This window comes from Rhodamnia argentea, chromosome 9 (assembly GCF_020921035.1).
Source record: "Rhodamnia argentea isolate NSW1041297 chromosome 9, ASM2092103v1, whole genome shotgun sequence".
Taxonomy (NCBI): Eukaryota; Viridiplantae; Streptophyta; class Magnoliopsida; order Myrtales; family Myrtaceae; genus Rhodamnia; species Rhodamnia argentea.
The window spans coordinates 20,895,664-20,923,332 of record NC_063158.1 but is presented as its reverse complement, the minus strand read 5'-3'; the positions used below and the strand labels follow the sequence as shown (position 1 = coordinate 20,923,332).

The following is a 27,669-nucleotide window of genomic DNA, read 5'->3' as shown; positions in this document are numbered from 1 at the left end:
AATGTTATCAAAGTATCTTAGTTAGGACTGTTAACGGTTCGACTCGGTTCAGATTTCTGTGATGCCCGAGCTGAATTGAAATTTTTGAGTAGGTGCTCGTTGCAACCCAAATCGAAAGTATGATTCGGATCGGTTCGAGTTCGCGGTTCGATTTTGACACCCCAGCTATAAAAAGGGTACATAGATAGAGATAGAGAGAGACCCATGTTTTTCCAAGTACATAGAGCGAAGGAAAGAAAGACAAAAGTGGTCACAAGATATATGGCGGGCCTTTCTTTCGAAAAAGAAAGAGGAAGTCTGTCTCATCACTGAAAACCCCCCCAACCCTCGATCCCACGTTCACACATCATCGCCCACATTCTCTCTCTCTCTCTGTCTCTCCATCATCACCATCGACCTCCTCTGTTTCTTCTTGCTGCCATCCCGAAACATCCCCTCTGCAACCTGCTCGACATCCTCGAGAACAGAGCTTTTCGCCCGAATTATGAAGCTGGGCAGATCGAGAACAACGAGGAGGAGAGTCGAGCCCTTCTCGGGAGCTGCTCCGTCCTCGCCCCGCCCTTCTCTGCTCTCGTCCTGGCTCTTGAAGCTCAGGAAAATTGGCGCCGATCGCTCCGGCCACGGTCGTGATCGCCGCGTTCGTCGTCTGAGGCTGGGGAGTTTGAGCCCCGCGACGAGGCATTACAATTCTCCGTCGGAGGTGGTTTCTCCTCCGAAACGCAGAGGGGTCGAAGGGGGAGAAGAGGACGGGTTCTTGGAAGGCGATGGTGGTTTCTGGAGGCTGTCTTTCAGAGGAAGAAGGATGTTGGACGGGGAAGGCGACTTCAGCGGGGATTTGCTCGGGCCGATTTGGTGCAGGTCGGACGGGGACAAGGGGACCAACAATTTCGAAGAGATGGGGTCGGGTATCAGGAGGAGGAGGGAAAGTCAGAGAAGATCGAAGAGCTTGCCAGACATAAAAGTAGAGAGCTCAGAGAGAGAAGCAGAGCTGAGGACTCCAAGGAGAAGGAAGGTCAAAAGGGAACGCAAACTCAGAATTAGAAGCGATGAAAAGGTCTTGGAAGCGAAGAATCAGGACCGCATTCCGTCCAATTATTCGATCCCATCGCGAAAATTGGTTGAAGACAGTGAGTACCCTTTGGAGTCGGTTGCCGAGATGCAGAAACCAGTGGACACAAGCGCCGGTGGCGACACGAGCAGAGAGAAACAGAGGAAATCGCTCTACATAAGCAGAAGGGAGCTACCACGGCGGAGGCCAAAGCAGAGCAGCCGAGTCCGAGTTCACTCCCCGAGAACCGCCAGAGTTGAGGTGCGCAGGCCGCAATCGCCGGCCGAGGACATGAAGAAGACTAATTCAAAGTCGGTGAGGACGAAGAAGGGCGGCGGGGCGGGGAATACCAAGGCGAGCAGATTGGAGAGGTTCGCAGTGGTGAAGTGCTCGCGCGACCCGCAGAGAGACTTCCGGGAGTCAATGATGGAGATGATCGTCGAGAGGCGGATCCGGCGGTCGGAGGACATGGAGGAGCTCTTGGCTTGTTACTTGACGCTCAATTCGGAGGAGTATCATCAGCTCATCATCAAGGTGTTCAGGCAGGTCTGGTTTGAGTTGAACCAGGCTTGTTTTGACTGGTGAATAGCTGCTGAGAGAACTCGGGTGTTCTCTTTTACTAAATTAGAACAAAAGATATATATATATTTTTAGTCATCACTCATCTTTTCTATGCACAAGTATGCTCGGCGCTCATGAAATCGAACCCGAATCTAATACTCTTTAGCTCCACCCCCATCTCTTTACGAGCAGGATCGCATGTCTATTAGCGAATAACAAATAGTTTGATCGACAATGTTTCTAATATAAATTTCACAGCTTCATCATCATGTTGCTTAGTCAGTTTTGTATAAGGTAGTCATCATATTCTCTTGAGAGCAAAAAGGGGAGAGAATTCAAACGGGTCATGACAAAAAAGAAAGAACAATTCGAAGAACAAGTGCCCACAAAAAGTGTGCCTTCTTTGACTTTTGGGCTTTGCTCTTTACTTCTTTTGTTTCCTCCTTTTGCTCAAGGCCCCTAAATTTGTGATCTTGAAGAGGAAGTTAAATGCTTTGAACAATAGTGATCCGGACATCTCATGTTCTTAAGAACCTCATGGAGTAATATGCTCGTGAGAATAACAAAGTCATAGGCACATAGGTTCAGAGTCAGCCAGACTCCTCGAAGAGAGCTCGGAATTTGGGGGGTTAGGAAGTTTCTCGAGACCCTGCTATAAGTTGTCCTTGTATGTTCAAATTTTTAACCTCACTTTATTATCCCAATTTGGACGAAGAAAGAATGCTCCGATTATATATATGATGTACGACCCGATATCAATCGGTCTATGGTTGGCGTTAGACTCACTTATCTAGGGTTCTTAATTAGTAAGTACAATAGTAAGAGGTTGATATAATTAAGTTGCAGATAAGCTCATGCCTTTCTCGACATCTCTTGATTTAACAACTGATGAGTCTCAACCTAGGTTATTTATCTATTTTAACCTGGTTTTTTTTTGTCAGTATTTTAACCTGGTTTTTTTTTTTGTCAGTATTTTAAACTGGTTTGCTGACCAAAAAATTCTTCTGTCCACTCAAGAAATCTGTATGTACAATAACAAAATATATTTTTGGACATTAAACGCACCAAATTCAATGGAACGAGTCTTTTCTTTTTTAATGCAAATCTAAGGAATTCGCCAAGAAAGTTAAAATGAAAACGAAATCTTTTTGAAATCTCAACATACACATATATATAATGTTAGTTCATGCAAGAAAATTGACTATATACTACCATTATAAGTAGAGAAAGACATTTTAGAATTTATATATATTACGATTGATCCAAATAGAAAAATTAAGTCGACTATACTAACATAATATATATATATATATATATATATATATATGAAAATATTTTGAAGCATCCGATTACATCATATATAAAGATGAAAATATTTCAAAGTATCCGCTTACATCATATATAAAGATGAAAATATTTCGAAGTGTCCGATTACATCATGATATTCATAGAATTCAAATGTGTAAAAGCATAATATTTTCCATTTTTTTGTAATTAAAAGACATTTTATTTTTTTGTAAATAAAACCCATGCTTTAAACATGGACAAGAGCACCTATAAATAATTAAGTTGCAAAGAATTATCGTTCTCATCTTCCCCAGCCAGAGAAGAGGATGCAATAAATGAGATCATAACCCAATGAAAACAACAACCATTAATTACAACCTAAGCTACCCCCAAAAAAAAAAAAAAAGCAAGCATTCCCTCAAAATTTCTCAATCGTTTGATCTGCCTTTGTTGCTCCCATCCTTGTGTAGCTCGCCTCTTAGCCCCCAAAAAGGATGGCTCTATTTTGCACTTCGTTTTCGACTAGGGTTAGCTTAGGCATTTATGATACCTTGTCTTGTTTTTGGCTGAGTCTTCGTGACCAGGCATTGGGGCTAGTTGGCTTAGGTGCAAGTGAGAGCGAATAGCCGGCCGAAGAGGTCAAGCCCTTTTTTCGCTTCTTATGATTTTGATGAGGTTTAACCGAGCAATACTTCGATTTTTTAAATTATGGTTACCCGTAACCCGCGAACAAAGCTGCGTTTCCGTATTGGGCTGCTTAATAAATTTCTCGAAAATAGGTGACTGATATTGTAATGCGAAGATGGTTAGATCTAGTTTTTTTTATTTATTTATTGGAATTTTAAGGAAAGACTACGACTTGATAACTGCAATGAAATTGTCTTACTTTTTTTTTTTTGAGTTAATATCACAAAAAAACTAACCAGATACACTATTGACAAATTCGTTCAAAATCAATATAACTATGACAAATTTACCCCAAATTGACGTAGATATCTACGTGAGATTGAATTATTATCATTTGTCATCCGGATCAACGATATCGCGTTAAAGTTTGACTGAAGTTTACGGATGACAAATATGTCACGTATGTACCAGTTTGAGTTTTTTGGTGACCCAAAAATTAGTTTAAGTTAAATTTTGATATAGGAATTTAACATTTTTCGTGGCATTAAAAATCTTCTTCTTTTTTTTTTTTCCTTAACAAAAAAAAAATGTTCTTTTTTTTTTTTTGGAAGATTGATTTTCAGAAAATTTTTATTATTCTATACGTGGACGTTCATGGGAACCGTTGACGATGGTGCGACTTTTGGCACAATGGGAATAGTAACACGTACGATTATTTTGATCAAACTAGACATGGCCACTGGCCGGTTTTGACCGGGAACTGGCCCGGCCCCTCATGGGCTGGTTACGATTTAAAAAAATTCGAAACCAGCCCGGAATCGGCGATTCCGAACCGGTTCCGAACCCCCAAAAAATAAATAAAAGGGAAAAAGGCTCTTTTCTTGTCCCAATGGCCCAAAATTAGGTCGAACCGAAACCGGCTCTTGAACCGGCTCAGAACCGGCAGCTCCGAACCGAAACCGGAATCGCCCCTTCAAGGGCCGGTTCCCGATCAAGCATGGCCATGAACCGGAACCACCTGTTCATGAACCGGAACCACCGGTTCACGGTCCGTGGTCATGTCTAGATCAAACCTTCTCTAGGATAAAAGATGTGTCATAGTAATCAGAAAAAAAAAATTAAATAAAGAACTTATATTCCTATTGTTGCTGTCCAAAAATAGTAATTTCAGCAAAATCACATCAGTCGGACCGGACGTGCTCGTTGTCTCAATTAGCGAGGTGAATGAATGTCTTTTTCTTAGTACTGGAGACATCCTTTCTACTTTTTTATGGTTTTGAGACCCCACTTACTTAAATTTAATGGTTCAAACTAAGACCTAGCATAATTTACTCATCGAATCGGGAATCACACGGGTTGGACCAAACTGGCTGGTTGGGTCCGGTTTCATAAAATTGGAACCGGTTACTGTCAATCAAGTTAGTGATTTCAAGGGGAAACAGATTGCTTGAACAAGACCAAATAATATCTTTTTGTCTAAAATAAAAAGCTCTTAAATATAAATATAAAATGCTTAGGATGCTTAGTACCGACTTTCAGATTTAGCGACAAAGCGATGCAATTAACAAGAGGCGATCCGATGAATATGTCATTAACGAAAAAAATTTAATAATGAATCACACACACAAAAGTGCGACCGGTGCAATGATTGGATTGTCGGAGAACCACACCAGATTGACCATCCGGATGAGACAAGGAACCGATCACCCTTAGTTCAAATATGAATTACAAGCCAACTTCGGACTTGGTTCATTGTAACGATGGATCAATGTCGGTTTGGGTCATAAGTCGAGTCTTATTCATTAATATTTTTGGAAAGAGAAGAGTCTATCTCTTTGATAAAACGCAAGATTGAGGCGAGTTTTATGAATTTTCGGTGGGATGGGATTAGGGCTGATATATATATATATATATATATATATATATATATATATATATATATATATATATGGTATGCCTAATTTTTGCTATCAAACATGAAAATTACCTTGGGAGGTTACTAGAACTTATTCGATATTAACTACTCAATATACAAAGAAAAAAATTCATTTTTGTTTTTCTAATTGATGACATTTTGGCTGGAAGCTAATCAAACTTCGTCGAACCGTAGACGTTTCAAGAATTTTATAGATGCAATGTGAAAGTTCTGTACGTACATCACGCAATGAGTGCTAGCACAAATGCACACGCGTCGCGGGCATGTGAAAAATTAACATTCAAAAGATATTCCCAAAATATTATTACATGATTTCTAAGTTTTTACGAATTAAAGGGAATAAACGGATGAAAAAATATGACGAAATTGGTTGATATACCCTAAAAAAGCACCAATTTTAGGTCTAAAGACAATTTTGGCCTGAATTTTTTTTTTATCTCTTAAAAAAGGACAAACTTTAGGTCCAATGATGATTCAGGCCCGAACTTTTTTTTATCCCATGAAAAAGCACAAACTTTAATTCGAGTCCCAAATCCGGCCCCTCTTAATTTGGAACCATTAATTGTCCAACATGGCAATTCCACGTCATCAATAAATCCTCATGGCTTGTTGACGTGAATTTAAGATACTATTAATCACCATTCATCTTTTTCTTGGCACAGAATCCGGAGTTGTTCATTCGCTTCGGGGAAGGGGTAGGGTTGGGCTTGTTAAAAAAATAAGGCTCTAGTCATGAGCTTGGCGGATCTTGACCATGGCGTCTCTCCATGGGTGATAATACACACATTTGGATTCCAATTAAACAGCTTATGCTTGCGGATGAAGCAAAGAAGACAATGAATAGGTTAATCGTGGCCCTTCAAGTTGTGCCATAGATGAAGCAGATGAACAACTTCAAATTTCGTGTTAAGAAGACGATGAATAGTGTCTTAAATCCATTTATTGATGATGTAAAATTGTCATGTTTGATAACTAATGTTTTTAAATTAAGGAGGGCCAGTTTTGGGACCGGAGTTAAAGTTGATATTTTTTATGAGACAAAAAAAAGTTTGGGCCAACATAGTTATTTGACCTAAAGTTGGTGTTCTTTCATGAGATAAAAAAAAAAAAAAAAAGATCGGGCCAAAATCGTCATTAGACCCAAAGTTGGGACTTTTTTAGGGAATTAGCCCATGGAGAAAGATAGTCAAGATTTGGCTTTACTTGGAAGTGTTGTCTATAGGAGAGATTTCGTTTAAAAAAAATAAATTGAAGTGCTTGAGGTGAAATAGGATCATTAATTCACACATTTATCTATAAATGCAACATTTAAAAAATAAAAGATTAATATCATGAAAAATTTCAAATTGATGTATTTGTGACAAATTTACCTCAAATTATTTTTTTGACCACTAAAAATCTCAAACTGGTACACATGTGATATATTTATCTCAAACTATTTTTTTGACTACCAAAATTCCTAAATTAATACATTTGTGATAAATTTATCATAAATTAATTTTTTTACCACGAAAAGTCTCAAATTAGTACAGTTGTAACAAATTTACCTTCATTAAATTAGATTAATACAACGAAAAATCCCAATTTAATACACCTATGACAAACAGAGAGTAAAACCCCAACCTAGTATACCCATTAATTGTCACATGTCTTTAACTCATCATTAAGACAAAGATTGGACGAAAACTAACGGAAAGTAAATTTATCATAGGTATACCAATTTGGGCTAAATTTATCACAAGCATATCAGTTTGGATTTTTTGTGGTAAAAAAAAATAGTTTAGGGCAAATTTATCGCATATTTACTAGTTTGAGGTTTTTCGTCGTATTAACCCAAAAATAAAAAGTGCTCATCAATTACAAAAGACGAATTTACTAAAGTACCCCTCTAAAAATTGGAGGAGGAGCAAAGGAAAACCCTAGAAACTCTCTTGGGCTTTGTCCGCCTCCATCTTCTTCTCTTCCTCTCTGTACGTCTGCTCTGTCTCTCTGAACTCAGCTTCCTCATTGCTGCAGTCCTGTCTAAGCCGCGCCATCGCCGTAGCCGTCGCCGTCTCCGTGGGACTCAAGGTCCGTTGCCCTTTCTCTCTCAATCTTCGTCTTGCTGTTCAGCTGCTGAACAGTGGCTCTGTTGTTGTTCTCGTTTCCTTTCCTTTCAGTTCTGGAAAGTTAAAAAAAAAAAAATGCAAATTTGATTAGGGCGCGAACCGAAAGCGAAGCAATGGGGCGATCCTTATGGAAGGGCATCTTCGTCGACGCGTTCCTCTCGAAGATCAAGGACAGGAAAGACCTCCTCGCGAACAAGAAGGTCTGGTCGCGCCGGTCCTCCATCTTGCCGGAGTTCGTCAACACCACCGTGCGGATCTACAACGGGAAGAACTTCGTTCGCTCGAAGATCACCGAGGACAAGGTCGGCCACAAGTTCGGCGAGTTCGCTCTCACGCGGAAGCGGAAGATTCACAGAGCGAACACCGCGCCGGCCAAGAAGGGAGGCAAGAAGTAGAGTCCGACTGGGTAATGATCCGTTTCCGGTTCCCATTAAGACTCTGGTTTACATTCAAATTGGGTTGGGAATGATTAGGGCCAACGATGAAAGAGATGGAAATCTGGAATTAAATGAATGGGAAGTAGTAGATTGGAAAACATAAAAAAAAAAAAAAAAAAAGGATGCAGAGTCAGTCAACTTAAGTTTTGAAATTCGCAGTGTCGATTGACTTTCATCTTAATCCCGTAAGTTGGGTGTTACTGAAATGAAGGTTCGATCCACGCATGGATTGAGCCATACTGTTCTTTGGAATGGATTACTTCATGCTGAGTTGTGTCTAAGTAAGAGCTAAAGCAAAATTTGCTTAGTGATTGATCTCTGTAGGTTAATAAACCTTGGTTAGTTCAGCAATAGATCGCGTAGATAAGTGCATTGGGATATACTTCTCCTTGTGTTATATGGATTTGTATGTTGCATTTCTTGAGTTCATCAATGGAATTGGGTGGTCTATTTGCAAGTTCTTACCGAGTCTCCATTGTGCAGTGACCTATGGCTTTGCATCGCCGGAGGTACGAGGGTTTTTGCTAGTAGGTGCCTGTGTTATGTTGATTAGTTCTTGAGCACAAAAATGGACATTAGGAGTTTTGCTGGATTGGTCGAATTTGGCAATTCGAACAGAAGTGAGTATGCATCCGTGAGATTAAAAAAAAAATAAAATTTGATGGCTCTCGTCGCCCTGCGAAGACCAGCAGCGCGAGGGTGTTTGTCTCTTTTGATTACCTATTTCGTGTTGTACAATCTCGAATGCATCTCTTGGTGCATCACTAGCATCTGCATCACTTCACAGGGGGTCAAGATCAAATGCATATGTATCTGTTGCTGACCGGTTTGCACTTTCATTTGCTTGCTTTCTAACTAATATCCACACCTACAGACACAAAATCAGGAATCCAGAGCTTTAATATCATCTTCGATTGTAGCGTGATCTTGCCAGCTGCAAAGCCTTGCTCTTCCCCGACGATCTCTACGACTGTACTGTGTCGGGTCTGCCCTCCATCCGTTGTAAGCTGCTGTCTTTGATGGCTGCAGCTTCAGTTACCTCTGAAGATCCAGCAAGTGCTGGCTTGATTTTCCCATCAAACACCAATGCCAGATCTTTCCTCACCAAATGCACCATCCCAATCGACTAGAGTTTCATCTAGTCAGAGGCTTGTTTGTACAGTCTAATCGGAGCAAAACTCGACGATGCTCGCCTTGGTTAAAACCGTTCCTACTTTCATCAGCTCCCCGGGTCATTCGCAGCTCAAACTGTTGTGCATTCTGTATGCTCAACCTGTCTTTGATGGGCAGCTTGTGGAGAGAATGCTTAGGGTAGGGGGTGCCAAATGGACCCGTGGGCCCGGAACCGGCCCGTTGACCGGCCCGGAACCGGCCCGTTGACCGGGCCCACGGTTCCAACCCGGAACCGGAACCGGCCTTCAAGGGCCGGTTCCGGTTCGTAAATTGTTGGAACCGGCCCGGAACCGCCGGTTCCGGGCCGGTTCCAACCCGGTTTTTTTAAAAAAAAAAAAAAAAAAAAAAAGAGGAGTAGGTTTGATAAAAAGAGTAATTGGGCTTTGGAACCGGCGGTTCCGAACCGGAACCGGAACCGGCCCGGAACCGGCGGTTCCAAACCCGGAACCGGAACCGGCTCTTCAAGGGCCGGTTCCGGTTCCACTTTTTTTGGAACCGGAACCGCCGGTTCCTGAACCGGAACCGGCGGTTCCGTTGAACCGGCCCCCTCTAGCTTAGGGGTTCAAGTGGAGTCCTGTGTTTTTGCATCATTCGGTTGAGCTTCATCCCCAAGAATCGAAAATGTTTATAATGTCATCTTTGTTAGAGATTTTACATCTTATATGGGTGTTCTGCTTTCAGATGAATACATCACTTGCTCTGTGAGTAGTATGCTGAATAGAAATTATGCGATACAGGACATAGACGGGTATGCATCATTATTTTCCTCGAAAGTATGTCCGATGAGTTCAGTTGCTGTAATAGAATCGTATAACAGTGTTATCGTGATTCTACATCAATTGCGACATAAACAAGAAATGATCTTATTCTAGGCTGGAGCAATGAACCTATTTGAATTGCCTCATTTTGTACCAGAAAAGACCGTGCTTAATTCTTACAGTAGGAATGTTCAAATTACAAGATTTTATAGAAACAGTTGTATCTAATTCTTGAATTTTACTACCGATTCGCGTCGTCTAATAAAAAATCACAAGAATATCATTCTGTAAATTTAGATAAATGTACTCATATTTTGGGCGTATAAATTAGTTTTGACATGTGACATCATTAATTGACCAAACGTGCGGGAGACAGAAGTTCTACTAACGCTCACGTAGTATTCTACCAACGTATGTCTCTTAAAGAGTGCTCGATTCGATCCGATTTGTTCATGGCGGCCTCGACACGGCATGTCGGTTAATAAGTTTACCAATCGAAAATAAATAATCATCTACGTGGAAAATAAAATAAAAAAAGAGAACCAAATTAATTTAATAATCAAAGCCAAGGGAAAATGTCCTCTTCACCAAAAATGAGACCCAGACAGAGAAAACGGCCACCATTAGAGCCTAAGCTAAGGAAAATGTCCTTCACCAAAAATGTCATGATTCTTGCCTACTCTATTGACTGTCCATTATCGTTTCCGATTAGGATCGGGCATGTGGTTTGATTATGTTGCTTGTTAGAATAATTGGCTGGTGATCATCGTAACCAAGCATGGGCATTCATTGCTATCCCCGAAAAAAAAAAAAAAAAATATTTTCAGGCTAAGCATTTGTGTCATAAAATTTTAATTCGATCGAACTTTGATTTAAAATTTGATGATATGACACGTGTAGATCTCGTACCGCACGAATAATGGACAGAACAATTTCCAATTCATTTTCAGATCTCAGCTAAGTCCCGGAGCATATTGCCATGTTTTTTGAAAAGCGACTTCTTGAAAAATATTTCTTAAAAATGTCAAATTTTTTCACGGAATAAACGTACCCTTAAGGCCGAACCATGAAGATGAAAATCCAATGTGGGCTAACCAATGACCATCCTTGGGCCTACACAAATCATTTGGAAAGCCCGGACGAGCTTTGTGACCCGCTTCGATTTAGCCACGTCGCGTTACTGTGTCTCATCGTCGCAAAAAAGTTTTTAACTATAATTTTGACTTTGAGGCCTTCTTGCAATGAGGTGAACCCAAACTTAAAAGAGATTATAACGACGCATATCTTTTTAACTTTTTCCCAATTGTCCAATCTCGATAGGGTCGGTAAATTTGTACCTCGCTATCGTGCCTAGGCGCGGGCCGCAACCCCCTCGACCGAAACCATGTTGAAGGGTCGCAACCTCGCCACTCTTTCCGCAAGGGTATCGGCTTGGGGCCTAATTTTTGTCTTCGAAGGCGATAACATGAACGAAAACAATACAAGGGAAAAAAAAAAATTTCGGAGACGACATCGAACCGATGAAAAAATGAAATCAAGTACGTGGGCATTCTACTATCCCAAAAGAGAGATGATGGTCACCTAAGTAGCACCAACAACAACACGCGACACGACACGACACGACACACCAACACGTTATTTCTAAAAAAGAGAGAATTCCGACACGTTGGGACACGTATATTAAATGTATATCTTTATATAAACATGATAAATTATCATGTATATATGAAAGTATCGTTGATGAGTTTTTTCATCGTCTTCTTCTTCTTATGTTAGAGATTCACTATTAAGTTTTTTTTTTTCCTTACTGGATATATTAATTTTAGGGTGGCTATGTATATAACTAAAGTATACATATTTTTTTTTAGTAGATTTACATTTTAACCCTTAATTTATTGAAAATGCTTTCAATTAAAATAGCGTGTATATCAGAGAGTGTCGGAGTGTCGGACACGAGTATCGGAGTGTCTAACACAACACGGAGGCCTCGGAGAGTGTCGGTGCTTCCTAAATGGTCACTTGGACATATTTGACCAAATGGGCCGACCCGATCCATAGTCCGGACCCAGCAAAATCTCAGTCTCTCTCCACAAAAAGGCAAAACTGACGCCCGAGAAGCTGCAAGATTACAAGGAAATAAAAAAAGAACAAGACAAAAACAAAAAAATAAAAAAAAAGAAGAAAAAAAAGGGAAAATCAAACAGGGCAAACTCTCGTCAAAAAAGGGACAAAAGGCAATGCCTCGTGGGTGGCCGGCATATCGTGCGTGACGCGAGCCCACCACCCACCCCCCAACACCACCCCTCAAAACGCACAATCATTTCGCCAGATTGGCCGAACATGGCGGTCCCCACCGCGCACGACGCCACAGCGGCACACGACACTCGCGCGTCCGCCCTCGCCGGAGCCCTAGCAAGTAAGCCCCACGTGAACCCCGCATGATGCCTAAGATCGACATTCACAGAGTGCGTGTGCTCCTCCCCTAATCGAGAAGCATACGGTTCCGTTTGTTTGACCCCAAAAAATACAACAAAAAATCGAGGTGCAAACCTTGAGGAGCCGAAGGTGCGTGACGAAGACGCTCGGTTTGGGAGACAGGAACCTCTCGGTGGGTTTCGAACTTGCGAGAGGTCGGAATCTCGACGAATGCTCGTGTTCACGAGAGAGTCGCCTTCATCGATAGTTATGAGCTGTAACGAATCTGGACATGGCGAATCATATTATGTGGACAGGTACTTTCTCGGTCCAGCTAGTGAAGACGCAAAACCACTTGGTACGAGTAATTCTGGAGCAACATTTAAAACGTATATCTTCGAAAAAAGAAGTTAATATAACGGTTCGGTCCACGTGTACGTTATATAATCGAAACGAATTCAAAGCTCAAAAGCGGTAATTCTACAGAGAGGTGCATCGGGCGAGCGATGTGATTGGTCGGCTACGCCGCGTTAGTCGTATGACAGGTGGGTCGAACATAATTTTTCCTATATTTGGGAAAATATTTTGACGGAAATACGGAAATTATAGTCCTACAAAAAGCCTCAAGTGATCCACAGTTGGCCCGCGCACGTGGGGCACGTGCGCGGGCCGTCTCGGTTTGGGGACGAAAGTGTCAAAAAGACTACACGAGAGGGGGAGCCTTCATCTTTATCCGAGTGCCCTGTAGCAGTCTAGCTGCTGATTAAGAAATGAAATGAGGAATAAATAGCAGCAGAAATTATTTTAAAAACTGGGTTTTTGAAATTATTGGCATTTATTAGCCAATGAAAATTATTTGAATCATCGACAATAATTCATGTCCGAATATTTTTTAAATTATCAATAACAATTTATGTCCAAATATTTTGATAGACAATGGTAATATTTTTTGTCAACTCGTTTTTTTTTTCATGCGATATGAGCGATCATTTTCAAAAAAATATTTTTTTTTCGCTTAACTTATTTTTCGTGAGCCGAACAGAGCCTTTAGTAACGATTTCATTATCGTTTGTCAATTGTCAGTGAAAGGGAAATTTATACACGCTTGTCATCGTGCAAATTGACGAGCATACTTGGCGATAATTGATGTAATTGAATTCTTTCACATGTTAATAATCTAACAGTAATGGTGTAAATCTTTGTTTATATTGATAATAGACCTAATGAAAATTTATGTTCAGCCGAAATAAAATAGGGTCGGAGGGATGGACAAGACACCTACCGGACACTTATCCCGTAATGGCCAAATTATTATCTACCATTGTTGAGCGTGTCATGATCTAAGTAGCATTAACATTGAATCGACACGCGACATGACATGACGCACCGATAAGTTACTTATCAAAAAATAGATAATTTCGATACGTTGAAACACGCGATTTGATTTATACGTACATGATAAATTATCATATATATATTTATACAAATATCAACGATGAGTTTCTTCTTCTTCTTTTAAGAATTCTTTTAAGGATTCATGATTAAGTTTTCTTGGGTGGTTGGGTGTATTAATTTGTGGGTGTTTAGGTATATGATTTAAGTATACATGTCTTTGATAGATCCGTAGTTATGACCCATAATTTATTGAAACTACTTAATATTGACCCCGTGCATGTCAAAATGGCGTGTCGGGATATGGAATTTATTGTCGCTAGCATATGTAGAGCGCCGACCACATGTCGATCGCATGTCGCAGAGTGTCCGACACGACACGCATGCTCTCGGAGAATGTCGGTGCTTCCTAGGTCATGATCACGGTGATCAACGAAGATTAAAAAAGTCATTTGGTTTTGCCCGCGTGAAATTGAGGAAAATAGTCAATTTAAACCTTAAACTGTATAAAAATGTCTAATGTCATCCTCACGTTTAATCAAGTCAATAGAATTTGCTGTTTTGCTTCCAATCCGTTAAATTTAATCAGTAGACCAAAAAAAAAAAAAAATAGTTGCACACCATCAAATAATAATGTACACGTTAACCCCTGGATTTTTTTTTTTCCTTTTCTAAAGTTGATGGATAAAAATGATAGATATATTGACTCATCATTTTCTAAAAGTTCAATTGAGCATATAGTACTCCACGACATCAAATAGCATCGAATTTGTCGTTTGAGCAAACGTAAGGACTATATCGAGCATTTATCGATAGTTCGGGCATCGAATTGAACAAACTAAAAATTTCAGGGATGGGCACTGCACATTAAACCGTACTTTTCGCGTCGTTTTGTGTCAACTAAAAAGCCAAAATGGGAGACTAGAAATCGCCTCCCGCACACAGCGTATGGGCAAATTTTATCCGGCACGAAACATCATCAGCCTTTTTACAAACGTCTCCTGATGAGGGGTATGTTATTACATGTCTTGAAGCATTTGCCTGAGTGCATATCAAACCATTCAATCCAAGAAACAAAAATGAGCCCGTTTGATTGGAGGCAAACAGTTTCGGAAAACTTGCTTTTCGACTTTCCGATGTTTGGAAAACTAAATCGAGTTACGAAAATGTTTTCCATGGACTAGAAGCAGAAGCATCGACCTTAAATTGAGGGAAAAACGACTTCCCCTTTCCGGCAAGAGGGAAGTCACTTTTCCTAAATCATTAAATACACGAAAACTAAATATTTTCTTTATCGTGAAGTTTTTTGAGGCTAATACAATAATGTAATCATTGCTTCGAGAGAGGAAGGGAAAAGAACATGATCCGGATCCCCTACCATAAAGGTAGGGGTGACATTGAGGGATTCGGGCCGTCCATTTCATTTGCATCATCTTTTAAAAGGGGAGGATATTTTTTGGTGAAAAATTTCAAAATTGTAAAGAAAGTGACGTGGATCAATCCGGACCGTCCATTTCTTATTTGGACGGCCCGGACCGATCTTGTTATCCTTGATATTGTTTGATAATGTTAGGGGATCCCGTTCCGAAAGAAAGGGGGAGGGAAGGTTGGAGTTGGGGACAAGATTCTTATTATATACAAACATGAAAATTGTCAACAGTTTTGGATATTTTTTAAAAAAAGGGGAACAGGCGGGCAGGTTTCAAAGGGGGGCGCGTGAGGGTTTTTTTGAGTGCGACCTGTGGTCAAAGCGGGAGACCGAGTTTGGCCTCTTCCTCTCCTTCGCCATCCTTTGTGAATTGACCCGAGTAGCAGGACGAGCAACCTTTCGCTTTCGCAATCCCACCACAGTCCACACCACCACCACCACCCTCGGCATCATTTTGATCCCCCACCATTTTTTCAATCATATCCACATCGATGAATTCCCCTTACTGCCCTTTTGCGAAAATAATGTCGACCGCCAGTGAATTCGACCCCTCGACCGTGGTTAAAGCAACAGCCTTTTTTGTCGCGGTCGAGTTCAGATCCGAATAGTATCCTCTCTTTACCGAGCGATGCTTGGTGTTTCGTTCGCCAAATCTACACTTTGGGTGGTGAAGATTGTTGGAATATATAAATATTAAACCATGTCATTTTCTATCGGTTTAAAATTTTAGAGCGGTTGATCGTAGTCCCATAAAATCTTTCATGGTATCAAAGTAAGAGATTTAGAAGATGATCCGATCTGCCTCGATCGATAGTTCGAACTTTTTTTTTTTTTTTTGGGTAGGTTATTGGAAGGTCTTCCTCATTGTCTATCGCTTTCTGACAAGTGGGGTTGCTTAATATGGTTGTGTTTTTTTTTGCCAAAATAACTTTTGAAGTCTCATATGGGTAATCGTAATTTTTATCGGCAGGTGTCGAGCCTTACATATTTAGTCAAGAGTTTCAAATTCGTGCATTATCTAATATCCTAAGTTGAATTGCCGGACCTTGTAACCTCCTCGGCCACATCGACGCGTAATGTGTCGTGTATCGCGATGTTGCTTATATTTTATTTTTCGATTATCGATGTAGCGTTGTATAACTATGAACATACATTTGAAAAAAAAGAAAAGGAAATGTAATAATAATAATAATTTTTTTTTTTGGCTTTTTAAGCTTCACGTTTAATCCCAACAACATGGTTGCCTTTCCTCATGGGCACCAAGCAGCATCCTCGGAGCTCCTGCCTCTCTCTCTTCTTCACTTTATATCCTCCGAAAAGTCGGAGAGACACGTGCCGCCCCCGTGATTCCGGATGGCGGAAAAGCCACGAGTCACTGGCTCAGTGAGTCAAACCGGCAGTGGCACTCTCGTAATTCTCCCCCATCCCCACGGGCAATTACGCTCGGCCCTCCTGTTTTTAGCCCACCTTCTCCCCGAACCGACTCGTCTCGTCACAGCCTCATGCACAACAACTCTCCAACAGAAACGGCTCCTGTAGAAAAAGATCCCAAAAACCCTCCCCTTTCTCGGGAAAATCTCGCAACTTTCCCGAGAAAATACTCCATTTTCTTGTGATTCCGGAGCCGCACCGAGAGGAGAGGAGAGGAGCGGCGAGGCGAGGCGAGGCGAGGCGAGAGAGAGAGAGAGAGTGAGAGATGACGTCGGGGACTAGGACTCCGACGTGGAAGGAGAGGGAGAACAACAAGCGGAGGGAGCGGCGGAGGCGGGCGATCGCGGCGAAGATCTTCGCCGGCCTTCGGATGTTCGGCAACTACAAGCTCCCCAAGCACTGCGACAACAACGAGGTCCTCAAGGCTCTCTGCAAGGAGGCTGGTTGGACCGTCGAGGAAGACGGCACCACCTACAGGAAGGTAAGCGAGACTCAGCTCCATATCGCCGACTGTGACGGTTACTGCCTTTTTTTTTTTTCCCTTTGCGGAGGCTTGTTCTTCTCTTTAGAAGGTGTCGATGCGTCGTTGCGAGTAGTTTGAAAAGATTGAAATGAGAGCTAAGAGAGCAGGTTACTAAAGATAAAACCCGCGAAAATCAACCTCAATCGCCGACTGTTGATGTTACCTGTGACTGCAACTTGCTTCTTCTTTTGGAATTTTAGATCGCGTCGAAGCGCGATTTCGAGAGTTTGAAAGCTGGAAATAAGAGCTAAGAGCTGCGAGCGAGAGAGAGCAACTCTGTTCGCAAATTCCTTCTTTGTACGGGCTTGCTTTTGTCCTTTCGATCATTGTGATGATGATGATGATGAATGGAGCTGCGATCGATCTGCCAATCGAGGCTCGCTGGGAGCTATCGTGCGCCGGAGTGCGTGTCCACTGGCGCACGTTAATGCGTGTGCTTGAAACTTAAATCAGACCTCGTTTTTGCTTCGTCTTAGTTGATGAATGTCTATGAACACATATGAATTTATCGAAAATTAGTGAGAGATAAATCTGGGTTAACTCGAAGGAAAGCCAAGCATGCTTGAACGAGGATCAATTTGTTTCAGTTCAGATGGGGGAGGTACACGAAACACGAGAGTTCTCTTTATTAAAGATTCCATACAACTGCTGAAAATTTCTGAATCTGAGACCCTTCTGCAGAAGCAGAAGCAGAACCAGCCGCAGCGGAATTGGTCACATGACGAGAATGTCCATGCCCCTCTTTGCCTTGATGACCCCCCATTTCTCCTTTTTGCGTAGAGTGAAAATTTGAAGTGCTTTGAGGGGCATATTTGTCTCTGGGGTCTGGGCTTTAAGGACTTTCTCTTCCTTCGACGCGAAATGAAGCTCCTTTAACCTTTTTTTTTTTTTTTTTTTTTAATTTTCCTTGTCTTCGGCCGTGTTGTCTTTAATGACGGGGAAGAACTTTTCCCTTCTTTTTCTGGTGGATTTTCTCGGGTTGAAAGGACTTCGTTTTCAGAGATTGTTGGTTGTTTTCTCTCTCTTTTTTCGTTTGCGAATCGCCGTTACCTGCCAGACGACACCACTGCAGGAGCAGTAGTAGGACCCTGACGCACACAGACATCCTATGTTAATCAAGAGGGTGTTTTGGTCATTGTGATTTGAACAACCAATGAGGGCAAGTAACGTCTATTTTGCATTTTATTTCATTTCTTTTCCATCAATGATTATCCGAGATTCCCGGGTTTATCAGGATACGAGATAGGAAAGGGTAATTGTAGAAAAAGCTGCTTTGGGTGGCGATGGTTGAATTTTGAAGGTGGACTGGGGGGTCCTCGGATTCCTCTTCTTCCTTTTGCGTGAATTTGCAAGGCCGAGAAAAGAGTATGAAATGTGGGTTTGGAAGTCTTTGTGAGATTACGGAAAATGATGGGTTTTCTTTTAGGGATTTACTTCAATGGCACCATTTGTCAACCGTTAAAAGATCGGCTGTTTGACGATGCTGTCTTTCTTTAAAAAAGTTTTTGTGGCTGGATCTGCAAGTCAGTTACCGTCTTGCCCTTGTTATTTGGCTAAATTTGCTCTTTTGCACAAAAGTGCACATATCTGCTTTCAGTTTCTCTAGCAACCCTTGAGCATTGAGATTGTTCCCCTTTCGTTTCACTGCTTGCTTTTCCGTATGATTAGAAAAATTTCTGTGAAGAAACTCCAGAAACAAGATACAGTTCACGGTGAAGCATAGAAGTATGTTTAGACTTTACGAGCCATAATTGCAAGTCAGAAAATGGTAGATTAGCTGCCATAAGCACCATCTGCTTTTGAGGCTGATAGGTATTAGGAAGTCTATTAAGGATTGCGAACTCTGCCAGATTTCTCCATGACGTGCTTTAGAAGGGGTTGTCTCTGTGCCAGATTTCTGGATGACATGCTTATTGCTTGGTGGATATCTGTGAAAGAAGGGAATGTCTCCCAGCAAGCATGAATTAAGAGATTGCAAAAATTGGTTAAATCAAGTGATCACCGTTATGGCATCTCTCAAATTTAGTTATATATCGACTTCAGGATTTTAATCTGTCATCCCCAAACCTTGGCATGCATATATTCTGGCAGTACTCTTTTTTTTTTTTTAACATACTGGCAGTACTACTTTAGATGATTGTTTGATGAATCCAATTTTTAAATGCTGCGCTCAGGGATGCAGACCTGTGGAACGTATGGACATTATGGGAGGATCAACATCAGCGAGCCCATGCTCCTCGTACCACCCAAGCCCCTGTGCGTCCTACAACCCTAGTCCTGCTTCATCTTCCTTCCCGAGCCCTGCCAGATCACCATACCCTGGCAATCCCCATGGAAATCCTGATGCGGATTCTCTCATTCCGTGGCTGAAGAATCTTTCATCAGGCCCATCCTCGGCCTCATCCAAGCTACCCCATCATCTCTTTATTCCTGGGGGTTCAATAAGTGCTCCAGTTACTCCTCCATTAAGCTCTCCAACTTCCCGGACTCCCCGAGCCAAAAACCACTGGGATCACGCAACAGCTTCCATGGCCTGGACTGGACAGCATAACTCAGTTTTCCCCTCATCCACTCCCCCAAGCCCTGGCCGTCAGGCCTTACCTGATTCAGGATGGCTTGCTGGTATCCAAATCCCTCAAAGTGGGCCATCTTCTCCCACATTCAGCCTCGTTGCCCGAAATCCTTTTGGGTTTAAGGAGGAAGCTTTGTCTGGTGCAGGGTCCCGGATGTGGACTCCTGGGCAGAGTGGGACGTGTTCTCCAGCAATTGCTGCTGGTGCTGACCTCTCATCAGATATTCCCATGTCGGACAGTATGGCTACAGAGTTTGCATTTGGGAGTAATGCAACAGGCTTGGTGAAGCCCTGGGAGGGCGAGCGGATTCACGAGGATGCTTCTGATGATCTTGAACTCACGCTTGGGAACTCCAGAACCAGGTAGAATCATGAGTCAACTGGTTGATGAGGTAACGTTATGCTGCTGAGGTTTGAATTCCCTCTTGGCCTGATGATATGACATGGTCAATGCAGATAAAAGGCGAGTTCTCTTTGGATGGGTTGGCAACTTCTATTTATGTGCAAATTTCTACTTTTTTCACATGGTTCAAGTCATGTTGTTGCAGCAAGTCATGCGGGCTGGAAATGCAGTGTTTAGGAGTAGCTGTTTTTCTTCTTTTCTCCTTTTTATTTTCCTTGCAAAAGGACAACTGAAAATTAAGTTATAAATATTTGGGTGGCTTCGCTCCCGAGTTAAGTTCATTTGGTCCACATTTTACTGTAAATTTGCGCAAGCTGAGAAGCTTAAAATCTTTTATCTTCTCCTGTTTCTGCTTTGCGCATGGCCAGTCATTGGGCCATTGTGAAGTTCCATCCATATATATAATCGTAAGAGTGCTCACTTGTGCCGGCGAGGTTTTACATTTTTGCAGGCTTCTTGCTTGGTCAGCTGAAAACTTGTCATTATTCCATGATCTCTTAAGTACATGGCAACGTTTCTAGATTTGAGCTGTGACTCCTGATATGGTTCGCTTAGGTTGTTTCTCACAACTCTGTTGCTGCTATGGTAAAAATTCTTGAGCTAGTTCTGGTGCAGGTTCCACACGAGGTATTAGTCAAATTGCGACTCCGACCGGTCCGGTATGTTCCTGTCATACAGTAGTCGGGCAGACCGGTAGATGAATGAGGCTATCGGCCATTAGCTTTTACCATCTGCTGGAAATGAGACCCCAATTAGCCATCTGGAAATTTGGGGTCACATTTCCAGATGGTAAAGAACATATGCCATAGCAAACCATGTTCCCTATCGCAGGGCCATTGTCTTCAATGGATTCAACGAGCAACAGACCACGTCCTAGGGTCATGCATGGCCAGCGGTTTCCCTCCATTTCCCGTTTGGTTTCTCGGATCGATCTTTGACCATATGCCAGGGCGAGACATGGTTTTCTGTAGAGAGTTTATTTCATCGACGTAAAGTCCCGAGTCTTTTTATCGAGCCGCTTCATTTTCCTTCATTCACATTACCACTTTCCTCATCACACATGCTCAATGCCCCCGCCATTCGACTGACGAGAGAGATTAGATGGGAACATAGATCTAACACAACGAGATAATTAACACGAAATTGCAATGATCCATATGCGCTGCTTCGAAACAGGAAGAGCGAGTGCAATCCCGAACAAGTTATAAAGAAGGGCTGTAACTCGGGTCAGGACCACGCGACCTGTTACATCTTTGCTCATCATGAACGATCAGGCAAATTTCCTCCATCATTGAGGTGGACACGCCCAACCAATCTCCAATCAATTTGAAAAGAGGGGCGTCTTCCTTTTTCGCTAACATCACTTTTTATCTTCCCTGATTCCTCGAGGAAACACCAAATATGAAATGGACAGCTTTATGTACATTCGAGAGATTGATCCCAGCAATTATAACTATTTACATATTCCTCCTGAAACCCTAGCCATGAGTTTGGACATGCTGTACACTTGATAAAAATAGACAACTTTACAGTGGAAAGAATTGCAGCACTTCCATAGGCCGTTTCGGGGACAACCGGCCAAGTTGCACGGCACTAATTTGGTAATGACCACTCCAGCCTCTGGTACATGTCTGCGAGCGCATTATAAAGGATGGCAGCAGCTGGCGGCCTCGGCAATGAACCAAGTAGTATGTCCAATGCATTTATTGACTGGCTCCCATAAAATCGGCAATTTTCTCTCGTCCGCGTTGTCACAACACTGCCTTCAAGGGAACATCCAACAAAAGCACCTGCAAATCATTTCATGCAAAAGCCGAGAACAATTAAAGAACTTCAGAAAGCGGAACGAGCCCCCACGGGCTGCTGGCAATGAAATGACAGGAAAATGAGGAATACAAACAAGACCCATCCAACTTTGCACTATGATTGTCTAGATTTAAGCAAGATCTATCAAAAAACAAACTCAGATGTTCTCTCAAATGATCGCTTGTTAAAAAATATCACTGCAGAAGCTTTCTTAACTAATGTCTTTCTCTTTTCCCCTTTCTTTGGCACTGAGAAATGGGCAACAAGTGAGCTTCTCAAGAAATGCTCTTTGCAGAAAATATTTCAAACGATGATCTAATCAAAACAGCTTCACATAGCTGAAAAGGTAAAAGTATCGTCATTTTATTGAATATATAAATAGCATTCGTGCAAAAGCATTTTAAGTAATTGAGAATGTGCTTTTACATGACTGCCTAAGGATAGCTACCCGTGCCATAAAAGCTAGACTACATACCTCTCCCCAGCAACAGAGACATATGAGGAAGAAAGAAAGTAAGAGAACAAGATCCTTCGCAAAATGAGCAGTTTTTTTATGTCCCGCGACCGTTATTGTATCCACTTAGAAAGCTACTAAATACGAATAGAGAAATTATTATCACATTAAAATGGTTCATATCATAGGATACAATTCAGTTTTTTTTCTTTTTTTGCATAGCGGGATGTAAACGTACCCCAAAATCAGTTCAGAGGAAAAATCCACAGTTTAAAAGGAAAAATAGCTAAATAGGTGAGTACCTTTACTGCAGCTGTACGTATAACAGGCAGCGTAGCCACCATCCCCTGCTCGTACATCAGCTTCAGCAGTCCTTCCAATGGTACCGACTGCCGCACTCAAACCAGCCCCAAGTGAAATATGAGCAGTACCACTAAATGTCTTCACAGCCTCGGTTGTTCTCAACACTATTATGAAGTCTGTCACTTCTCCTCCAGCCTGCAATCACCCTTGACTGGTTAGTATTGACTGGAATAAGGATATCTCTACATGAAAATATAACACAAAAACAAACATTTCTAGGGGGGACAATCTTTTCATTTGTGTATCTGATTTTTACTATTATTCTTGTATGTTATCGGGGAACCGACAAAAGAATTCTTTAGTTGATTTTTATGTTTTATCCAGGACTTCTTTGCTTGAGCTCAAGCCACACCAGCAGAAGCTGTTAATGCCAAAGAGATGCTAACAGAGATGGAATGATTATCAGGAAGAAGAGGGCAATCTCTGGCTCAGGGACTTCTCCCACTTCCACAAAAAACAAAAAAGACAAATTCAGAGAAAGGGAACAAAGATGCAGAATAGAACTTGAGAATTGAATGAAGCCACATTAATCAGACAAAAAGTTCAAACATCTCTTGCCCTGAGAAATACTGTTCTTCGATAGAGTTCCAAAAAGGGAGAAACAAATGGCACATTCCACGAAATAGAAGGATGACAGACCAGACATTTACAAAGGAAAACCCTCACAGAGACCACGGCAATGAAGCAAACAATAATTCAAGCAGTCAAAGATGGAGTGAAATTTAAACTGGTGTTTGTTAACTAAAGCAATCAACTTGAGCACGTTGATTCACATGGTTAATCTGCAGACCGTATGAAAGCAAAAACGATTCTTGGTTTTGATGCTTGGCCCTTAAGATTGATGAAATTGAAATCAAGGCATACCATAAAAGAAGTCTACCTGTGCTCCCCACCCTATTCCAAATGCAGAAATTGCAGAAGGTGGAGACCATGAGCCATCTTGCCTACGAGCAACCACAAGGCCGGTTCCAATATTGTAAGTTACCATCATACCAACTTTTGCAACACTAATTATTGCAAGGCCTTTCGCTTGTCGTAAAATGGCATCAGGAATTGCCTTCTCAGGTTTTAGTGAACCCACCTGAGCATTCAGAATGCATCATGTTATAAGCTCAATGACCACATGAAAAGTGCAAGACAACCTAATTTTAATGCCAAAGTATATAAAAAAAAATATAAAAAAAAAGGCAAGAGAATCCTCAACTGATTTTAGAGAACCTTATTTCCCACAGAGAGAGAGTTCTTAATTACTTTATCTTGCATCAATAGTTAATGGAATAATTTGAATAAGAACTTAAACATCCCTAAAATAAAATCACTACATCACCAACAATAACGAGAAAATGGCTCCCCTCGTCAAAGGTTACGTCCACCATAGAGTGTTTATTTTTCAAGTAACAACGGCAATACTAGCCAACTGTTCCAAGACATACACAGATGGAATCAAGAGGTAGACAATATCATCTGAACTTTGCCCCTACCTTACTATAACCTCGGATTGCGTTTGTTGCCTTGTAAATCTCATGTTCCATTGATTGTCCCCATGGAAAATTGATCCAGGATCTCAACGTACTAAGGTCGGTCAGGTCTTGGGTCGGAAACTGAGAAGCGTGGCTTACTTGATCCATTAGGTAAGGCTGGACAGACTCAAGCCGCACGCAGCAGACGTCACACACTCTCTGGGGATCGCTAATCCGGAATTTTACAGGCAACAAGCTCCTTCCTCTAGAGCACTCGCCACAAAACACTCCTCCACAGAATCGGCAATGATGCCTAGAACGCATGATTGGATGAAAGCGCACACTACACAGCATACATGCTGAAGCACTGCTGTCTGCCATCCATCTTGGTGGCTCTGCTTCAAGAATTTCCCTCACATTTCCAAAACTGGCCTCAGTGAGAGTTTGAGCCATTTCTTGCCAAGCTTGCTCAAGCAGATGAGTAGACATCCACGAGAACTTACTACTAATATCACCTGAAGTAAGAGCACTTACTTTGCCTCGGGCTGCGAGTAACATTTCAACTAATACATCCCACATAGTAAGCTCCTTTTCTTCCATGACGTACTGGTTCCACCCCAAGTCCCCTTCTGGAAAATAACCCCCATTTGAGTAAAAACTTCTAGTCCAATCTTCTTGATGATTTTCCAACATAGGTGGACAGGAAACAGGTATCCACATGCCTGTATCTTCCTGAAGTGGTGAATCATAATAGAAGTACTTTCCAGGCTTCTGATCATTACTCTTTGATCCTCCTTTCCCACTGCTCTCCTTGTTACTGCTCTGGCATGGTTCAGCCTCACATTTTGCAGCCGAAGTCCTGTCGCTCGAAGAATCAATAGCGGATATTGGAGCATCATGAACCCATAGATTCCTAACAGCACCTCCATCCTGCCATCAGCAGTAAGGGGAAATAACAAACAGTAAGTTTTCCTAGTTTCAACTTATTTTCGTCAGTATCCACAAGTAATAATCTTCAGTACAAAGCTTGCGCGAAACATACACAATTTACATCAAAAACTAAAAGCTAACTCTTTACACACAAAAAAGTAGAGCGCTCCAGAAGTTTGGCTGCTAAAGACAGTGGAAAAAAAAACTGTCAAATAGGTCATATTAGCCTCTCAAGCTCAAGATTTGCATCCCGCGAGTGAGTGACCAACAATTTTAGTCAGCATCGGAATATACCAACATCCACCACATTCTGACAGAGCTGCTTTCTCTCCCAACAACTAAAAAGACTACATCAAAAGAAAAAAAGCAACGCAACGCCAATTGCTATTTCATGTTCTGCTCATGTGTCTCATGTGTTATTGTCAAGGCTATAAAACAAAGTGCAGAGATAACCAACTCTGGAAAATTTTCAAGGCAAAGGGGAAGCATCAACCATTAAATGCGACCTAAGCTTATGAACAATTCTTAGACTTGAAACTAGAATGCCTTGTCCTGATCCTTGTGATACGAGCAAGTTCAAAGCTGTACGAAACTAATCAGCACCAAACTTTTTCCACTAGCACATGTGAACTATCATTCACAATCGCTTAGCTAGCTCCAGCATTATATACCAAATCACGCACTCTTTTCATCTTGCCCCTTATTGGCTCATGCCTGAAATGCATTAGAGAAGGTCTTGCCCACATGAAAAACCTTAGCTATCGAGGTGGTACTATCAGTGTCACACAGCAACTTTCCGTCCTACCAACACAGAAAAACAATCAGAATTCAGAAAGAAGCACAGACAGATTCTCTCTGCCCATAAGACAGAATTCCAAATACCACAGATATTCCCAAAACACACTGAAATTGCTAAACCACTTGCACAACAACCAGAAACCCCGAGGATTACCAATTCACCACGCAAAAGCGAATACAGGAGATGGAAAAAACACAGGCCCACTTACAGGCAACGTATCGGAAATCTGGTCATCCGTATCGGGGACGACAGAGCTGAAAACCCCGGAGCCCAAAGTATTGACCTTTGGAGCTCGATTGCCGGGACCCGAGCCGATTCCCTCCATGAACACGCGAATCAAGAGCTTCCTTCGACGAACACCGACACGGTCGGCATACACGCCGGCTACGATTCAAAGGGGACTGCCAAATCGGGAAACGGAACGATCAATTCGATAGCGATGAGGATAAACAGATTAAGGAGACCCCCTTTATTCAGCGATTCGATTGAATGAAGCTGGCTAATTCGTGGGTTCGCTGAAAGCAACCGGTTGAACGATGATCCAGCAACAAAGACGATAACTTTTGAATTGGAGAGAAGAGAGAGAGAGAGAGAGAGAGAGGAGATGTCATGGAGTCATTATGTTTTCTTTGCGTGGAGTTTGTGATTTTCGACCAGCGGAAGGGGTGGGGCCCCCATATTTCAACGAAATTATGACTTCCTCCCCCCAAGTTTTGGATATTGTAAGATTTTCCCCTTTCTTTCTAATAATTAGCTTTGTAGCACTCCTCGATCTTCAGTTATAAAATTCCGGATGCCCGAACATCACTTGCCGTCGAGGAAATGACATTAGCTATCTCCTGCTTTTTTTTTCCTATTTGTACAATGCCATTCTTGATTTTTTTTCCCAACTTAATTGTTGAATCGGACATTCTTTCTTTTCGATAAACCAATCACATTGATTCTATTAACTTGTCATTAATTTATATAATCAGAGTTCGCATGATATTCTCATTATGTCTCTTTCTTTCTAGCTAGATGAATTATCGATTGACCGCCACTTGTTCGCTCCCTGCCTTTTAACACTTATCGCTAGGCTAGAATATGTTATCACCATTTACTGCCATCGACAGTTGTTGCCACACCTACATCGACTCAAGGACACACCACACGGCCACCGACACCAAACTAGACCTCCATCGCCATGATTAGACTTGGCGATCACCATGAACTTAGGTCCCCTCTGCCATAAGCACCATCATACATGTCGCTCCCACCACCAAACTTTTCCATCATCACTGCTAGCTTCGATATGCCTAACCCCCACATCGCAACTATACTTGTTTGTCGCTAAACTCATCTAACGTATTGTCAAGCGCAAATAAGCTTTGCATTTGAGGTTGGGCTCTCATGTATGAGCAACAAAAAAATCGAATTTGCAGTTCCGAGTCCTCAATTTGAGGTCACGCCACCTCAATCACGGCTATGATCTCCATAGGAGGAGAGAGAGAGAGAGTCAAAAGAGATATGGTCTAAGGTCCGAGCATTAACAACTACGGCAAGACATAATCAATTGAGGTCAGTTGATGGTGGCGGCCTATAGCTATTAGTACAATGGGCCAGCAATCGACAATGGTAGCTAAAAAGTAGTCACAGGTTGCTGACACCAAGTTTCTATATGACAATTAGTTTTTCACATTTCAAGCCAAAAGGAAATGATTCAAAACCTTAAGTTTATATCTTAGTTCAACTGGGTCCGAAAATTTCGTAATTTTTTT

At 41.8% G+C, this 27,669-nt stretch overlaps 4 protein-coding genes across 5 annotated transcripts; 3 read left to right on the top strand and 1 right to left on the bottom strand.

Annotated features, from left to right (window-relative positions):
• The first annotated feature begins 382 nt into the window (after positions 1 to 382).
• On the top strand, positions 383 to 27,407 carry LOC115752987 (transcription repressor OFP5-like). The gene is made up of 3 exons (XM_030691433.1): positions 383 to 1,633; positions 23,942 to 23,962; positions 27,393 to 27,407. The coding sequence occupies exon 1, from the start codon at positions 485 to 487 to the stop codon at positions 1,631 to 1,633; it is 1,149 nt and encodes a 382-aa protein (XP_030547293.1). The 5' UTR covers positions 383 to 484; the 3' UTR covers positions 23,942 to 23,962; positions 27,393 to 27,407.
• Positions 7,435 to 8,102, top strand: LOC125316730 (ribosomal protein S19, mitochondrial-like). The gene is made up of 2 exons (XM_048285874.1): positions 7,435 to 7,529; positions 7,659 to 8,102. Exon 2 carries the CDS (start codon positions 7,681 to 7,683, stop codon positions 7,960 to 7,962), a length of 282 nt encoding a protein of 93 aa, XP_048141831.1. The 5' UTR covers positions 7,435 to 7,529; positions 7,659 to 7,680; the 3' UTR covers positions 7,963 to 8,102.
• On the top strand, positions 16,649 to 20,381 carry LOC115752989 (BES1/BZR1 homolog protein 4). 2 transcript variants are annotated; one of them, XM_030691438.2, is made up of 3 exons: positions 16,649 to 17,083; positions 19,300 to 20,060; positions 20,154 to 20,381. In XM_030691438.2, the coding sequence occupies exons 1-3, from the start codon at positions 16,868 to 16,870 to the stop codon at positions 20,155 to 20,157; spliced, it is 981 nt and encodes a 326-aa protein (XP_030547298.1). In that variant the 5' UTR covers positions 16,649 to 16,867; the 3' UTR covers positions 20,158 to 20,381. The 2 variants fall into 2 exon arrangements, with proteins under 2 accessions (XP_030547298.1, XP_030547297.1); XM_030691437.2 differs by having other exon boundaries at positions 19,300 to 20,381.
• On the bottom strand, positions 21,501 to 26,549 carry LOC115752986. Its single transcript, XM_030691432.2, has 5 exons — positions 26,121 to 26,549; positions 24,205 to 25,113; positions 23,604 to 23,804; positions 22,663 to 22,858; positions 21,501 to 21,890 (listed from the first exon to the last, which is right to left on the bottom strand). The coding sequence occupies exons 1-5, from the start codon at positions 26,235 to 26,237 to the stop codon at positions 21,694 to 21,696; spliced, it is 1,620 nt and encodes a 539-aa protein (XP_030547292.1). The 5' UTR covers positions 26,238 to 26,549; the 3' UTR covers positions 21,501 to 21,693.
• Positions 27,408 to 27,669: the final 262 nt, after the last annotated feature.

What these genes read in the sequence shown, in the direction of transcription:
- LOC115752987 (XM_030691433.1), top strand. Translation starts at nt 485, where the DNA reads ATGAAGCTGGGCAGATCGAGAACAACGAGGAGGAGAGTCGAGCCCTTC.
- LOC125316730 (XM_048285874.1), top strand. Translation starts at nt 7,681, where the DNA reads ATGGGGCGATCCTTATGGAAGGGCATCTTCGTCGACGCGTTCCTCTCG.
- LOC115752986 (XM_030691432.2), bottom strand. Translation starts at nt 26,237, where the DNA reads ATGGAGGGAATCGGCTCGGGTCCCGGCAATCGAGCTCCAAAGGTCAAT. An exon ending in AGATTTCCGATACGTTGCCT is followed by an intron (nt 25,114 to 26,120) that starts GTAAGTGGGCCT and finishes TGCTGATGGCAG; the next exon opens with GATGGAGGTGCTGTTAGGAA. An exon ending in CAATCCGAGGTTATAGTAAG is followed by an intron (nt 23,805 to 24,204) that starts GTAGGGGCAAAG and finishes CTGAATGCTCAG; the next exon opens with GTGGGTTCACTAAAACCTGA.
- LOC115752989 (XM_030691438.2), top strand. Translation starts at nt 16,868, where the DNA reads ATGACGTCGGGGACTAGGACTCCGACGTGGAAGGAGAGGGAGAACAAC. An exon ending in ACGGCACCACCTACAGGAAG is followed by an intron (nt 17,084 to 19,299) that starts GTAAGCGAGACT and finishes TGCTGCGCTCAG; the next exon opens with GGATGCAGACCTGTGGAACG.